Genomic DNA, 14,020 nt, shown 5'->3' with positions numbered 1-14,020 from the left:
GACTACACCGATAATTGTAAGTTGAGTAGAGCAGAGTAGTATGCGTAACCCCCTTTTGGGTGTTGGTTGCCCCTCGTTGCCCTTCCATACCACCTAAAACAAAACACTGTGTGGGGGCAATTAAATAATTTGATCGTTCTGAGAACCCATCTCTGTTTTTTTGTCAAAAAATCGATCACCAAACGAATTGTATGGGGGTTGTTTTGTACAAGGACACGAAAGGACACTTGAACGACAGTGAAATTTTCAATGAAGGGCCATCACATGCAGTAAGGTAGATATTTAAAGTGTACAATGCAAAGTGGTAGTGCCAAAGGCAGAGGATGGGTCGAAATTAGAGTTGATCGAAAATGAATACGGGATAATAATATATTTAAATAGTCTTGCATTTCAAAGCGGTTAACATCTTTTATATAGACTGATTTACAATTCATTCATTCCATTCATACTTTAATACCACACTTATATATATATCTATACCAACAATGAAACAAATAATTATTTTAGCCATCTTTTTCCTTGCAGCTTTTTATGCTGTCCAAGGTGAACAATGTGACTTGTACTATGAAGAATACGCCTGCGGAGGTTTCAACACTACTTGGTATGTCAATCAGGATCATCATTAACTTTGTTTCTGGAACTATGTATTTTTAAATAAATACTTACATATTTCTTTCTTTCTTTCTTTATATTTTTAGTGGTTTAAATGTTACTTCTGGACAACAACTTTTATGTCAAACTGGATACTACTGTCAATTCGCCAACAAGGACGACAAGCTTGGTCTCTGTCAAGAATCTATTGATCTCGGTGGTAAATGCACAGACGATGATCAATGTCTTGGTTCCTATGACTGCGAGAATGGAGTTTGTGCCGAAACCCAATTCGCTCAATTAGGTGAGGAATGTGCATCCACTGCCGACTGTTACTCCAAGCTCATCTGTTCGACTGCCACCAAGACCTGTACCAACAGCTCCACCACCTGTCACGACGACTATGACTGTCAATTTGACGAAAACTGTGGCAAGGATAACCAATGTTTTGCTCCAATTGCCGTCGGCCAAGTATGCGACAAGGACGATGAATGTGGAACCTACAGCCTTTGCGAGAAGCTCGCCAACGGAACCAAGGTCTGTGCCGCCCCATACTCACTTGCCGAGAATGCCATCTGCTCTGACAATGGCAATCCAAACAAGATTACCAGTTGTGACGCCAACAAGGGTCTCGTGTGCTTAAAGGATGTCTGCTCTCTTGTCAACACCAACACTCTCACCCCAACTCCATCCGACGTCAAGTGTAACTCGACCGCCACCACCACCTGTCAAGATTTCGAAGACTGTATTTGCACCAGTGCCGGTGACCAAGGCAAGTGCTACCAAACCTCAGCCACCCCCACCCAATCACTCCAATGCGCCAAAGCCAACAGCAAGTTCATCCAATGTCTCATCACCAACAAGTGTCAAAACATCGTCAAACCATCATCGTGTCTCTACAACCACTGTGCCAGCGAGTACTGTGACATGAAGGATGGTTGTGCTCTCCCACAGGCCATCAACCAAGTTGAGAACTGTCAAGACATTGCACAAAACATCTGTGCAGTCACTGGTTCCTCTTCAACCATCGCCATCCCAATGTTCACCGTTGTCGCTTTGGTTCTTTCTGTCTTTTTCTTTTAAACATGTCTTTAATCAAAACGACAAGTTGATGATTCTTAAAATCAATCATCACAGATCGTGTACTATACTATAATTATATACTCCACATCATTGAATGGTATTCATTCAATCATCCCAAACAAACAACAAAAAAATAAGAGTAATCTTTTAAAAACAAACAAAACAAAACAAATAAAACACTCTAATACGCAATATTGTTTCTTTTTAACACTCTATAAATATATACTATATTATAATGTTTTACTTCTTTTCTTTTTTAAATAAACATATATTGAATGTAATTTTTGTAGCGACTAGTTACACAAGTTAGAAACAGGTAACGAGACAAAGATACATAGACAGATTTTGTGCCAAAAAATTGTTGTTTCTTTTTATTTTTTTTCATTATTTTTTTTTTTGGACAGACGAACCAACCCTGTCAAATCGAACGAAAGATTTGTTCATTATTCTCATTACACTATCTATCTTTATTGTAAGTTTATCTCTTTATATGTAGGAACAATTAATTGTTGGACAGATAAGGATAAAAGGGAGGAGAAGGTCTTGGTGATTGTGCTGATGAACATTTTTATTAGACTAGAGTCTATGAATTATAGTGATCTAAAAACCCATTGCGGATAACTTCTGACACTCAATCATCATCCTTTATATCTCTTTTCATTTACCCTCTGTTAACTTTTATTGTTTTCTCACTACACCACCATTTTAATCATTACTAACCTTTAAAATAGTTCTTTTCTCTCTCTCTTTTCTCTTTTCTTCTCTTTCTGTCCGCGTTAATAGTCTAGCCGCCTGTCTCTCTTTTAAACCATTAAAATGTAAATATTCAAATATGTCTGACCATGATATTGCCCGACCAGTGCCCAACAATGAATGGATGATTGAAAGGATTGGAGATGATTCAAACAATTACCGCCTGCATTTAAATGATGATAAACTTCGGCTGCAGATGGGGATTAGCGTTCCTGTTTGTTATGATCCTTCATCCTCAATCATCATCAAATCATTTGTTGTTGGACACTTTTTAGTGTGGCTGGCTGGTCATAGATCTCTAAACTCTTTAAAACACAAATATACTAATCCTATTTTTGTTTTCTCCCTTTTTGGAATCTATATAGTAACTAAAACAAAAAATGATTATAAATAAAATTAAATATATTAAATACATACATACATTACTTTTTTGTTTTATCTCTTTGACTACTTTGTTGTTTATCTGTATTACTGTTGTTGAGGATTAGTCCATTGGTTGGTAGTACTCGTCTTCCTTGAATGAATTATATCATCTAAACCACTGTATATACAGTTAACATTGAAAACAAACGATATCTTTCATATGATATGAAGTATATATATTTATAGTTACCTGTTCGTACATATATACTTCACCTTCCTTTGGTTGGTGGGGTAAACTTGGAGGAGCCAACCAAGAATCCGCCAACAATGATGCTTCGATACAAGTACGCCATCTATTCAGCTGATTCTTGGTTGTCTCTAGCCTCGTAAGTACCTCATCTGTTCAGTCTGTTTCCATTTTACTTCATGGGCTCCTGGTGTACAGATATAGTTCTTCTGAGAGAGCCATCTTTTAGATCTTGAAAGAGAAACCACCGATTAAACCATCTTCTTTACTTTCTTTCTTGAAACAAAACGGCCGTTTAATAAGAAAGTAAAGCAATGTGAGTTTTACAACCCTAGTCTTTTTTTTATTCACAAGATGGAGAAACCAGACATGGTGGACATATTCTCTCATCAAGTTCACATATTCTATATTCTCAAAGACAATGGTAGAATCGTTCGTTGGTTGCTTGTTCGAAACAATTCAATTAAATTATATTATATATTAACAAGGGGGATTGTGTTTGTTTTATTAATAATGAATTATTATACTAAATAGACTGTTATATTATTATTATTATTATTATTATTGTTATTATTATTTTAAGCAGAGAGTTGTCTAACCAAATCAGCACCAATAACGTCGGCCAAGAGTTGTTGGATTTCATCCTTGAAACCTTCACCGTCGACTTGTGGTCTGAGGGAGGCTCTTACAGATTCAGCACCATCATTGAAACTTTGTTCCTTGACGGCATTAATCTTGTTTTGGATATCGTGGATCAAAGCATTCTTGGCTTCAGCCTTGAATTCTCTATTTTTCTTGGATCCGTACCAAGCACCAGTAAAGAAACTGATTCCATATAAAACCTAAAAGTATAATTAAAAGGATGATTAGTTTATGTTGTTGTTATTGTTTACAAAGTCGTGGATAGATAAAAGAGAGATAGTTTGTAGTTGCTATGTTTCGAAACATAGATAGATAGATAGATAGATAGATCTAATCGCATGGGGGGGTGGTGGGTGGTATTTTGCATTATTGATCTATTCCTCGTCATTTTTGTTGATCATCATTCTAATCCAATGGATCAATACGACTACTACTACTATACAATATCATAATGATGATAATGATAGTAGTATTATTGTTCTATATTTGTTGTGTTGTGTTGTGTTGTTTACTGTATTGAATGGTTGTTTTGATCGTTTGACATAATATATTATTATTATGAGTCATATGCTATTTATTGTCTTTAAGATCATCATATAATCTTCTTCTCTTGTAGATATAATCATATCTCTCTGTCTCTGTTTGTTGTTTGTTTCAAATACGAATAATATCTATCTATCTATCGCGCAAAGTTGGTCACTGCAACTACACTACTTGAGAGTTTTCATTCTCGTTCTCTACTATCTCTTTTATCTATCCTCCTCGCTGCTTAATAATATGACGACTTACACCAACGAAAGAGTTTGGAGCAGACATTGTTAGATTGTATAAATTAACTTTAGATAATGATAATAGTTCTATGCTCTCTTCAGCGCACCAACTCTCACAGCCTCTGCACAATGATCACAAAAAACATTTTTTTTGTAATTTTTTTTTTTATTCCTTTTTTGCTCACATAGATAATTATCTTCTCTAAATTAAAGTATTCCAAGTTATGATAATTGAGCTATGATCATCATCGTCATATTATATTTATATATAAATTAACCTAATATCTATACTACATACATCATTTCAAAGTGTAGCATATCTCTCTTAAAGAGGATAGATAGATTGACAGTCTAGTCATGTCACAGAAAGATCATCATGAAGGAGGAGACAAGCCAGCAAGGGTAACATCACCAACACCAACACCAACACCGCCAACAACAATGACGCTTGACAAGATAATAGCTAAACCACTATCATCATTTGCAACCAAGATGAGTCCGGTCAAACCACCATTATCATCTCCCTTTTCCCCGACGTTGTCTTATTCTTCCTCTTCTTCTTCTTCTTCTTCATCCGCACCATCTCCATTATCTTCATCATCTTCTTCATCGACATCGTCATCCATGTCAACATCACCATTATTCCCACTCATTGGTACTAAACCAAAGAAACATCAACATCAACATCAACAACAAGAAGTAGCAGCAACGGTAGTGACATCAGAACCATTGGCCAAGAAACGGGTTGCTGCAAGTTCAGCATCCTATGTCTCCCCTTATTATGCAAAGAAGGCATTGGCAGGAATAGTCAATGAGGTGGAAGTTGATTTGATATCCACCTTGATACGTCCACCCAAACCAATCGACAAGGTAGAATCACAGGTTGACAAGGAAGTCAAGTCACTCTATCCACAACTACATAACAAGCCGGTCAAGATCAACACCAAAAATATGATTGGTATTGGAGAGTTAGAGACAGAGATGCTTCATCATTTTGATCAACTACAACAACACCGATTGATGGTTGCATCAGTTGCTACACCTCCCGTATTCCAATCGACCTCTCCCAAGATGACTGCTAGTGGTAACAACAATAATGCTAGTACTGGTACTAGTGCAAGTCCCAGTAATAGTGGTAGTAGTAGTACATCATCTGCAGTCAGTACACCAACATTCTCAACATCGACAAGGACTATATCTGCACCACCAGACAGCGCATCAGCGGTTCATTCTTCAATCAAGAAACCACGGCTCCTTAAAAAAGATACAAACACGATCCTCCTCAAGTCCACCTCCAAACCCATCAAAATACCCAAGAAACTCGAAAAGGTAAAACAAAAGTGTATCCTCTACAAAGAACCCGACCGAAATCTCCGTGGAGATTGGACCGTGTCAGATGACTATCTCCTCTTACTACTATCCCAACGATTTAAAGATATACAATCAATTTATAATTGGTCAGTTCTACAACATCAACAACAAAAGGAAAGAGAAATAGAAAGAGAAAGAGAGAAAGGAGAAGAAAAAGAGAAAACAGACATGTTGGAAAAAAAGAGAAAACGAACAACAACAACAAAGACACTGGATTGGGGAGACAACTTGGTATTTTCAAGACAATTTACAATAGAGGAAATGGAAAAGAGATGGGGATCAATGTTGTATGATGAAAAGACATCTAGTGAGGCTGCTAGTATGATGGCATTGAATCCTTCCCTATGCTCAAAACCACAGGTATTTAGAAAAGAGGAAGAGGATGCTTTGGACAATGCACCGTTTAGTTTGGATCTTGAATCATTTGAAAAATTCCTTCAAGACAAACGTGAACACTTTCATGCCTCGAGAACAACTAGAGGACTCCAAAAACAATATAGAGATCGGTTACTCGATCAGGATATCTCATCGAATTCAAACTATCTAAATTATCTATTTAAAGATCAACGTCAAAAAATTGATCATCACAATCAAATGAAAAAGGAATCATCAACTATTGGATCAAATAATCAACAATTACAACTTGTTACATCATCAAATGTCAATGATGGTGAAGATGAACAACAACAACAATTACAACGACAAAACATGTATAATTATTTATTTGCCAAAAAGAATTTAAATCATAGTGTCTCGATGACCTCCTCCTCCTCCTCCTCATCGAAAATGAATGAAAAAGATGGTGATCAAGAGAGTGGTAGTACTGTATGTAATGGACCAACACCATGGGAACACTTGATAAAATCACCACCAGATTCCAAAGAAGAATTACAAAATGACCTACTTTTAAATCCATTTCAATCTATTCCAAAGTTTATGTGGGATGATGACAAAGATATTGGTATGTAAAACAAAAATATATAGATAGATAGATATATATATCTATATATATATTAATAATGAATTATTTCTAGAATTAAATGATGTTAAATTAATGATTAAAGTTGAAAAGGAATATGAAGCTGAAAAAGAAAAGGATTTTAAACATTTGGCTTGTATAAGGTAAGAGATAAGATTATTTTTGGGATTTTAAAAAGAACAAGAAAATAGTTCCATGAATTATATATTTATATCTTGTTACTGCTGCTCCTGCTGTTGATATTCATTGATCCACAACTAACACGTGTTCTTTTATATATTATATGTAGAGGAGAAAATATTCGATATTATATGAAACAAAAGGATATTATAGTTGGAAGAGATTTATCGACTTGTAATCTCATTGATTTGGATCTCAGAGAAGAGACTGAATTTGTAAATAGAGTTTCAAAAAAACAGGTAAGAAGAAGAACACAACAACGAACAACTACAAACCCTAAATCATCATCATAATCATCATCATTTCGAATCGAATATATACAATCAAAAAGAAAGATGAACAGTCACACAATGACTTGTGTAAATTGGATTGCTAACTCTTTTCCTTTCCACTTTCCTTTTCCAGTTTATTGTAAAATTAAAAACCAAAACATCAAACTTTTACATACACAATATAGGAAAGAATTCTATCTACGTAAACGGAAAGCCTGTTTCAAGTGGTGCTCAGGAGCTTTTATCAGATTTATCACTCATCGAGGTATGTAAATGTGTTGATAAAATAGAACAACCTCTTGATGCATCAATCAACCTTCCTAGTGTGAATGCCAACAATAGTTATGTGTGCTAACCCAACTTTTATCCACCATCATCATCACCACACCCAATTGGAACAACCAAACATTACTTTGATCATCCAATGTTTTCTTTTTTTTTTGACATGATACATATATAGGTGTCAGATGTCAGTTTAATATTCGAGATCAACAAAGCATTCAAATCTATCTACAAGAGCTGATCGAGAAATAAATACTGGTTTGAAGACCCACTAATGACTCGATAGACCAGATGTCCCCCTCCCCTCTCCTCTCTCTCTTGAATCCTGCCTACCCAACCATCCAGCCAGATCAACAACAGATGGATTGTTGAACACCACCACCACACAAGATGTTTGACGCGCGCGTTGGATGGATCAAGAAAACAAGGGGTTTAATAATAAAATGGTGTGAGACAAGAGAGAGAGAGAGGGATCCTGGCACAAACCCAACACATTGTGGAGGCAAGACAGAGACAGAGAAAAAGAAAAAAAAGTTGCATTTCAAAAAAACAAAGGGTGATAAATGTGTTTGGTTTGTATGGATCTCCCAGAACCGAGGGGCGATTGGATTGTGTGTGGTGGGGTCGGCCGCAAAGTGGGGGGTTCAATCTTTGTCGATCCTTGCCACATTCAATACACATGGTGTGTGTTCGTGTAAACAAAAAAAAAACCCAACAACGCGATTGGGCAAGAATGCAATTAATTTAGAGAGAGAGAGAATGTTCACCAATAAAATTCACTTCATTTCTATCGCCCTTCTGCCAGAATTTATCATAACCAAGAGTATATATAAAACATTAAAGTCAACAAAGAGTCAGATCAATACAAACAAACAAACAAACAAACAATTTTCAAATATATATAAATATATATTATCACATACTCAGAGGAAGCAAGCTAACCTTTTATTATCCAGTCCATTTCAAGACTTGTATTTCTGATGTCCTTCAAAACTCCAAATAATTAAAAAGGTAAATTCAAACAAACAAACAAACCCTATTCTAAAAGGAATAACAATAATGAAATAATAGTCAACACTACTATAAGTCAGAATCATACAGAAGCAAAGATTGTTTTATTGGGCAGAATGCTGCTGTTTTGTTGGGGCATGGCGATTGTTTGTTTTTAAATTTATCGATTTTTTTTTTTTTTTTTTTGATTGGTCAGTTGGTTGATCTTCATTCTTCATTGTAGTATTGTTGTTATTCTAAAGACAATTAATCATTGACGACACGACAGTCAATGATGTGGTTGAATGAATTTCATTGTCATGCCACTTCACTACAACACTTCACTCCAGAGAGAACAAAAGATGGACGGACAGATGAAACTACACCAACACCACAATCAATTCAATGAAGTGATTCAAATTCTTCTTATACAATAATGACTAGCTATATCGAGGTTTTGGATAGTGTTGGTATTGGTGATGCTGATGATCGAGACGATGATTGGATTTGGACGAGGAGGAGGAGGATGATGAACATTCAATGATCATCGTTTTGAACAGCTAGATAGATAGATGTATACCTACCTACTTACCTCCTTTTCACCATCACATTGTGGGTGGGTAGTGTAATGTGAAAAATGAAAGTGGTGGGGTTTTCCATCATCCATCCATCCATCCATCCATCAAATCTCGATGAATTAATAGGGAAGAGGAGGAGGATAGAATACAAGCCAGCTAGCAGGGATATATATATATATACATCCACCCACCCAGTCAACAAATATTCATTTCTTCTTCTTCTTCCTTTTTTTTTGTTACCTACAACATATATATATTTATATACAACCAAGTGGGTGGGGGGGTGATGGGTATAGCTATACCCCTCTCTCTCTCTCTCTTTGTATTCAGCAGCTGCTACCTAAAGGTAAGAAGAAAGCGAGAAGTAGAGTAGAGTGGAGAGTGGATGGATATAATACTTTTGTATTAAAAATCGCATCTACATACACACAATCAACCACATACACACACATACTACGCACCAATCACATTATCCTCTTTTCTTTTTCTCTCTCTCTCTCTCCTGTTCTGTTCATTTCTCTGTGATATTGATTCCTTTTTCATTCGATCATCACACTAGGAGGAGGAGGAGGAGGAGGAGGAGGAGGAGAAAGGTAATCACCACCACCACTACCATCCCACACCATGATTGAATCAAAAGACAATAATAATATCAGACAAGTCAATAATCATATCAGTGTTTGTTTGGGTTGTTGTTTGTTTCACATCACAATAGCATTAATCCAAGCAATCAATCAATCAGCCAGACAGACAGCAAACGAGAACAACAACAAACCAATTTTTAATATATTACTAATTTACAATCTTTATTATTTTCTTCGCTCCTCCTCCTCGCCAATTGAATTTATCTTCCTACTTTTTGTTCCTGCTGCCAGTTTATATGTATATGTATTCTAGAATATAGACTATTTCTACTCTACGTTTAGTTTATCACTCATTTATATATATATCTCTATATTTAATTGATTGCCAATTAATATTATTATTATTATTTCCAACAACAAAAACAATCCAGTAATAATAATTAATAATAATAATAATAATAATATATTTTCCAGCATCACTAAATTTGAAAACAACAACAACAACAAAAACAACAATAATAATAATAATATTTTGTACAATAATAATCAAAACCAACCAGACCATTTTTTAAATTACAATCTCCATCCTACACCCTTCTTCTTCTTCCCCATTACACATAATCATTTTCATTCATACATACATAGAATAGAGAACAGAGAAAAGAGAACAACAACAACAACAAACACCAGAACACAATTATAATAATAATATAATAATCATAATATTCAGAATCATAAGAAGAAGAAATAGTATTTTTTGATTTTTGATTTTTTTTTTTTTTTTTACTTGTATTCAAACAAACAATAATAATAATAATAATAATATAAGCCAAATAATAATAATAGTATAGTACTAAACAACAATAGAAGTAGTATTTAATTATTATTTTTTCATCTTTATATAAATATATCTCAATCTACGAACGACTACACCTAAAACACACAGACAATAATTACATAATTAGACAGACATTAAAAATATGGATTCTTCCAAACAAAGTTCTTCAGAAGAGAACTTGATTATTATTAATAGGTAAGATAGAGAGTAGTATTAATAAGAACAAGAAGAATATGATATGGATGATAACAAGAACAAGTAATTAATATTTTATTGATTATATCTATCAATCTATCTATCAATCTCTTTTTTGTTAGATCATTAAATAATATCTCAAACGAAAATTCAAAGGTATTGGTTGACCAGATCATAACAAAAGCATCAGATATTGATACAGATGCAGCGATTTCAATGGTACAATTAATCTTCTCAAAGGTGTCTAGAGATATTGGATACTTGCCATATTATACGAAAATCATTTCCAAACTTGCACCTCTATTCAAACTTAAAATTAATTTGGTAAATATCGACCCAAACTATCAATATTATTATAGTATTCTTTCTTTTTATTAATATCTCTTTGTTTGATTTGATTTGATTGATTTAGGATATTGGAGAAACTTTGATTAAATTATATTATCATGAATTTTCACAACTTTCACAATTATTACAACAGCAGCAACAACAACAACAACAACAATCAACATTATCAAATAATAATAATAATAATAATACTTTTACATCAATTGAATCGGCAGTAGGAACACATAAATCACATATTATAAATGCTAGTCGATTCATTGCAGAGTGTTATCGTTATCAAGTGTTGAATGTTAATTTCTATGTTGCTGTGATCAAGGAGTTTTTGCCAAAGGATTCGACGCAAACCTCGGAACATAGCGAGTTTACATTGGTGCAACTCGAGTCGTTGGGAGTGATCTCGACGATTGTGGGACGTTCGGTTGAGGGTGCTACGGCCACTACCGCTACGGCGGCGGCAGCCACCAACAAAAAGCGAATACAAGAGGCGATCGAAGACGGCTTTGAGCTGATCCAGTCGCTGGCCGAGAACAAAAACATCCGTCCGCAGACCCGATACATGCTCAAGAACCTGATAGAGCTCAAGAACAACGGCTGGGTGCTGCCCTCCAACAGCCAAGCGCAGCTAGACGAAGAGAACGCGCAAAAGGAGATAGTCGCCTTTGCCGAGCAGATTGGCAAGAACGTCAACAAGTTTTTGGCCGCCAAGTGCGCCGCCGAGGAGCACCATTCGCTCTTTTGGCACAAGCTCTTCCAGTCACTCAGCAACGCCAACTACGAGACGTTCAAAGACACCATCATCCAAGACCGATCAACCTCCCCCTCCTCTGCACCTCCTGTCCCTCTCTCGCCATGGCTGCGTCGTGCCAACGTCAAGTCTCCCACCTCACCTTCACAGAACCAGTTATATCAACAGCAACAACATCAACAACAACATCAAAATATACAACAACCCATGGATATTGACGATAGCTTTAGTTTAAATGGAGCAGGTAGTAGTGATGTCAAGTTGCTGTCAACTGTCAAACAACAACAACAACAATATAATGGTATGTTGTTAAATAATGATAAACCATTCAACCACTTGCTTCGTTTGAATTTAGATGGAGTTGAGGGTGGAAGCGGCGGGGGATCTGGTAGCTCGCTGCCATCGGGATTCATCTCGCCCAAGCTGCCGGTGAATCGCAGCGACATGTCTCCTCCAACCAGCTCCATCTATGCGGGTCTGACTACCACCTCACCCCCACAAATCGCAAACAAGACCGCACCGGGTGGTAGTGGCGCGATGTTGAACAATGGGCTACTCAGCGGAGTCGTCTCGAATCTTATGTTCAACAATAGTAATAATATTAATAGTAATGTGCCTGCACTGTTGGCCAATAACCCCAACACCACCGGCCAGGGTGGGTTCAGCGGCGCGTTGACATACCGCGAGTCGCCCGAGCTCAAGCTGTCCGGTGCCGAATCGGATCTGGCCGTCATCTTGTCCATGATTGAGAGCCGTGTCGTTGCCAAGGAGTTGCAGACCGACTGGCGCAGCAAGATATTGCGTCGCGTTCGTGACATGGGAGCACTCATGAAAAAGAGCAACAAGACCGAGATTTTGGCAGCCATCTGGCAAAACATGTGCGATAACCGCGACGACTACAACCTCTACCTCGAGCTATGTCTTGACCTAATCAAACAAGAAGAAGAGATTGAACAACAACAAATTGAAAAGGAGCAGCAACTGCAACTTCAAAAACAACAGTTACTCCAAAACGCAGCTGCAGCTGTCACCATGGCCATGCCCACTCATCATCAACACCAGCAACACTCCTTCTCATCGTCTCATACTTCGTCTGCCTTGTCATCATTTTCACTTGAACCACCTAGATTTGAACTTGGTATTGATCAAGATCATGGTGCAGAACAGTTTAAAAAGAAACCTGCAGCTCGTAGATCGTCGATGGCCACACTTCAAATGGTCCAACAACAGCAACTATCCAAACTTGCCATTCCATCCCAACAACCATTACTACAGCCACTGCAGCCACTTCAACCTTTACAACAACCTTTACAGCAACAACAACCGGCTATCAATGCAAGAAGATCGTCTATTGCATTCCCATCAGAATTAACACGTCGTGGATCAATGTGTGAAGACTCTCCATCATTATGTCCTCCCGCTCCAAAATTAAAATCCACTCCAACTCTTAAATCAGTTTCCCATCATACTACTCCTATTATCAATAATATTCCTCCTAGATCCACTGCTGTACCTACTACTACTGTAGTACCAACCACTACCGCAACTTCTAGTAACAGTAATAATAGTAATAATGGTGGACAACCAAATTCAAAGAAACTTAAATCTTCAAACCTTGATGTATGTACTACAAAAAATATTTCTTTTTAAAAAGAACAACCAATTATTTATTTTTCCTTTATATTATTATAGAGTTTCAAAGATGTATTAATAATTTCATTACAAGATGAATTGGCTCTTAAAATGTTTATTGCTAGAAAGAGTTTGGATATTTGTAAGTAAAACTTGAAACACTACAATCATTCTTGTTTTTTTAAATATTTATTAATTTTTATTTTCTATTTAGATTTTGATTTATTAAAAGATTTATATAAAGAATTTATTATTGAAATTCCATTGCTCATTAGTTGTATTCATTTAATTCAACAAGGATTATACGAATTATCAGAAGTGGAGTGTGAAACTTTATTCAGTTTGGAGGAGATGGCACAAGAACAACTCCAAGCATCCAAAGAAACCGAAGAAAGACAAAAGAAATTAAATCTAAAAGAGAACCAACGATACGAATGGAAGACTGGAAAATGGGAAGAAAAACCACAAGACCCACCTCCACCACCAACCAGTTTTTATGACCTCAAATCTGATGTATTTGTTTTATAAAATTAAAATAAATATATGTATATATAATATTTCTATAGTTATTAGAGAG

The 14,020-nt window shown here is 36.1% G+C and overlaps 4 protein-coding genes across 4 annotated transcripts; 3 read left to right on the top strand and 1 right to left on the bottom strand.

Moving 5' to 3' along the window:
• Nucleotides 1-485: 485 nt before the first annotated feature.
• Nucleotides 486-1,674, top strand: DFA_11293 (paramecium surface antigen repeat-containing protein; the record flags this gene model as incomplete). The annotated part of the gene is made up of 2 exons (XM_004350186.1): nucleotides 486-601; nucleotides 699-1,674. 2 exons carry the CDS (start codon nucleotides 486-488, stop codon nucleotides 1,672-1,674), a joined length of 1,092 nt encoding a protein of 363 aa, XP_004350236.1.
• An 832-nt stretch (nucleotides 1,675-2,506) lies between these two features.
• DFA_11292 (uncharacterized protein) lies at nucleotides 2,507-3,292 on the top strand (the record flags this gene model as incomplete). Its single annotated transcript, XM_004350185.1, has 3 exons — nucleotides 2,507-2,641; nucleotides 3,037-3,176; nucleotides 3,277-3,292. 3 exons carry the CDS (start codon nucleotides 2,507-2,509, stop codon nucleotides 3,290-3,292), a joined length of 291 nt encoding a protein of 96 aa, XP_004350235.1.
• A 323-nt stretch (nucleotides 3,293-3,615) lies between these two features.
• DFA_11291 (uncharacterized protein) lies at nucleotides 3,616-4,495 on the bottom strand (the record flags this gene model as incomplete). The annotated part of the gene is made up of 2 exons (XM_004350184.1): nucleotides 3,616-3,879; nucleotides 4,469-4,495. The coding sequence occupies 2 exons, from the start codon at nucleotides 4,493-4,495 to the stop codon at nucleotides 3,616-3,618; spliced, it is 291 nt and encodes a 96-aa protein (XP_004350234.1).
• A 311-nt stretch (nucleotides 4,496-4,806) lies between these two features.
• Nucleotides 4,807-13,971, top strand: yelA (initiation factor eIF-4 gamma middle domain-containing protein; the record flags this gene model as incomplete). Its single annotated transcript, XM_004350183.1, has 11 exons — nucleotides 4,807-6,781; nucleotides 6,855-6,942; nucleotides 7,089-7,218; nucleotides 7,385-7,516; nucleotides 10,336-10,435; nucleotides 10,745-10,781; nucleotides 10,841-11,042; nucleotides 11,131-11,355; nucleotides 11,980-13,431; nucleotides 13,504-13,585; nucleotides 13,658-13,971. The coding sequence occupies 11 exons, from the start codon at nucleotides 4,807-4,809 to the stop codon at nucleotides 13,969-13,971; spliced, it is 4,737 nt and encodes a 1,578-aa protein (XP_004350233.1).
• Between the last annotated feature and the right edge of the window lie 49 nt (nucleotides 13,972-14,020).

This window comes from Cavenderia fasciculata, assembly GCF_000203815.1.
Source record: "Cavenderia fasciculata unplaced genomic scaffold Scf_EUAJFUG02HR96I-5, whole genome shotgun sequence".
Classification (NCBI taxonomy): Eukaryota; Evosea; class Eumycetozoa; order Acytosteliales; family Cavenderiaceae; genus Cavenderia; species Cavenderia fasciculata.
Note: the sequence above shows the minus strand (reverse complement) of the source record. Positions and strands in the feature narration are given on the sequence as shown.